The sequence below is a fragment of the Macadamia integrifolia genome, chromosome 13 (genome assembly GCF_013358625.1).
Source record: "Macadamia integrifolia cultivar HAES 741 chromosome 13, SCU_Mint_v3, whole genome shotgun sequence".
Taxonomy (NCBI): domain Eukaryota; kingdom Viridiplantae; phylum Streptophyta; class Magnoliopsida; order Proteales; family Proteaceae; genus Macadamia; species Macadamia integrifolia.
In genome coordinates, this window is record NC_056569.1 from 10,176,118 (window position 1) to 10,177,503 (window position 1,386).

The 1,386-nt window shown below is 36.5% G+C and overlaps 1 protein-coding gene across 2 annotated transcripts in view; it reads right to left on the reverse strand.

Moving 5' to 3' along the window:
• Nucleotides 1-1,041: 1,041 nt before the first annotated feature.
• The window catches only part of LOC122059308 (17.3 kDa class II heat shock protein), a 3,319-nt gene continuing 2,974 nt past the window's right edge, over nt 1,042-1,386 (reverse strand). For both annotated transcript variants that reach the window (XM_042622025.1, XM_042622024.1), the window contains exon 6: nt 1,042-1,260. In XM_042622025.1, coding sequence (XP_042477959.1) covers nt 1,224-1,260 — 37 coding nt within the window. In that variant the 3' untranslated portion in view covers nt 1,042-1,223. The remainder of the gene's footprint in view (nt 1,261-1,386) is intronic.

Here is a 1,386-nt window from a genome sequence, read left to right on the forward strand (position 1 = left end):
TGGGTGGGGGGTGTGTTGGTGTATGATGTCTTGTATTCCATCACAGTTTAACCCAGGGAGTACTGGTGTAGCGCCTTGACAGGCAGGACGGCAGTCCCGCTAGTCGATTAGTGGGCCATGGGGGTTGCAAGAGAGGCAAGAGGCCCCCTGCATGCGCCCCCCACTCGAATTTTTTTATTTGAGGGAAATTGTGTACTTTCCTGATTAGGGTTTTTCGCTATATATATTTGTAGCGAGGGTTTCTAGATATTGTTTACTTTCCGAATTAAGGTTTTTCACTATATATATTTGTAACAAGGGTTTCTTTCTCTGTAATGCAAACAATACTAAGAGCTGTGAGGGCCGAACACTGTAACCCTATTCTCCATTGATAGTGAAACAGGATCTCATCTCATCGAAGACGTAGGCAATCTTACCAAACCTCGTAAATCTATGTGCATTGCATGTTCTTGTTTTTCCATTATCTTCTGCATCGTTTTAAGATTGTGTTTCTATTGGGGGGGGGAGAGAGATGGGAGACACTGAAAATTTCTATCATTGAAAGGTTTTGGGTACACCATTGTAGGATTGTCCTTTTGAGCAATTATAGATAATTAAAGGTTACCCTTTAAAATCACACAACTTGGGATGATGAGTCCTGTCAGATGAATTGTAATCTCTATCATTAGCTTTGTATTAAAATATAAGGCCAGAACCCTCATTGCAAAAATTTGTCGTTGAAAACAACATTGAGAGAGAGAGAGTTACTTCATCTTCAACCTTAAGTTACAACCATTGGAAAAGAAGAATTTGACGTGGATCGTTACCAAGTATTGCACTCTTCTAAGAAAAAAAACACTCACCATCAGTGAGTTCTAGGTAAATTTTTCCACATTGTCATTGTTTTCACAAACATTTCCCCTCATTGTTATTGTTTTCACATACTCACATAGACCCATTTGTAGTTAATCTTGTAAGTCTCCCAAATTAATTTCATTTCCCTTGCAACCAGATCATCAAGGGCATTTAGAAGTTCTACTATCAAGATAAAAAAGGTGCATGTTACCAAGATTAGAATGAAAATTTATAAATGATGAATACAATAATAATACATCTAATTAGTCTCATATAGTGTATGCACAAAATAACTGATTTCTCAAATGTTATTCACATACAAGTATAAAGAAACTACATAGATTACACTGCTTAACAACTCCCAGTACACATGTATATGCACCATATCCTCAAAGTTTGGGAAGGGTAATTTGTAAGATTCCATCCCTGCATTCATTAACAGCCACCACTTTCAGATAATTCATTACGTGACAGAAAGCAATTTATACAAGTTGGTTTCAGAAATCAATATGAATAATCTCAGGGAGGTTTTTTTTTTTTTTTTTTTTTTTT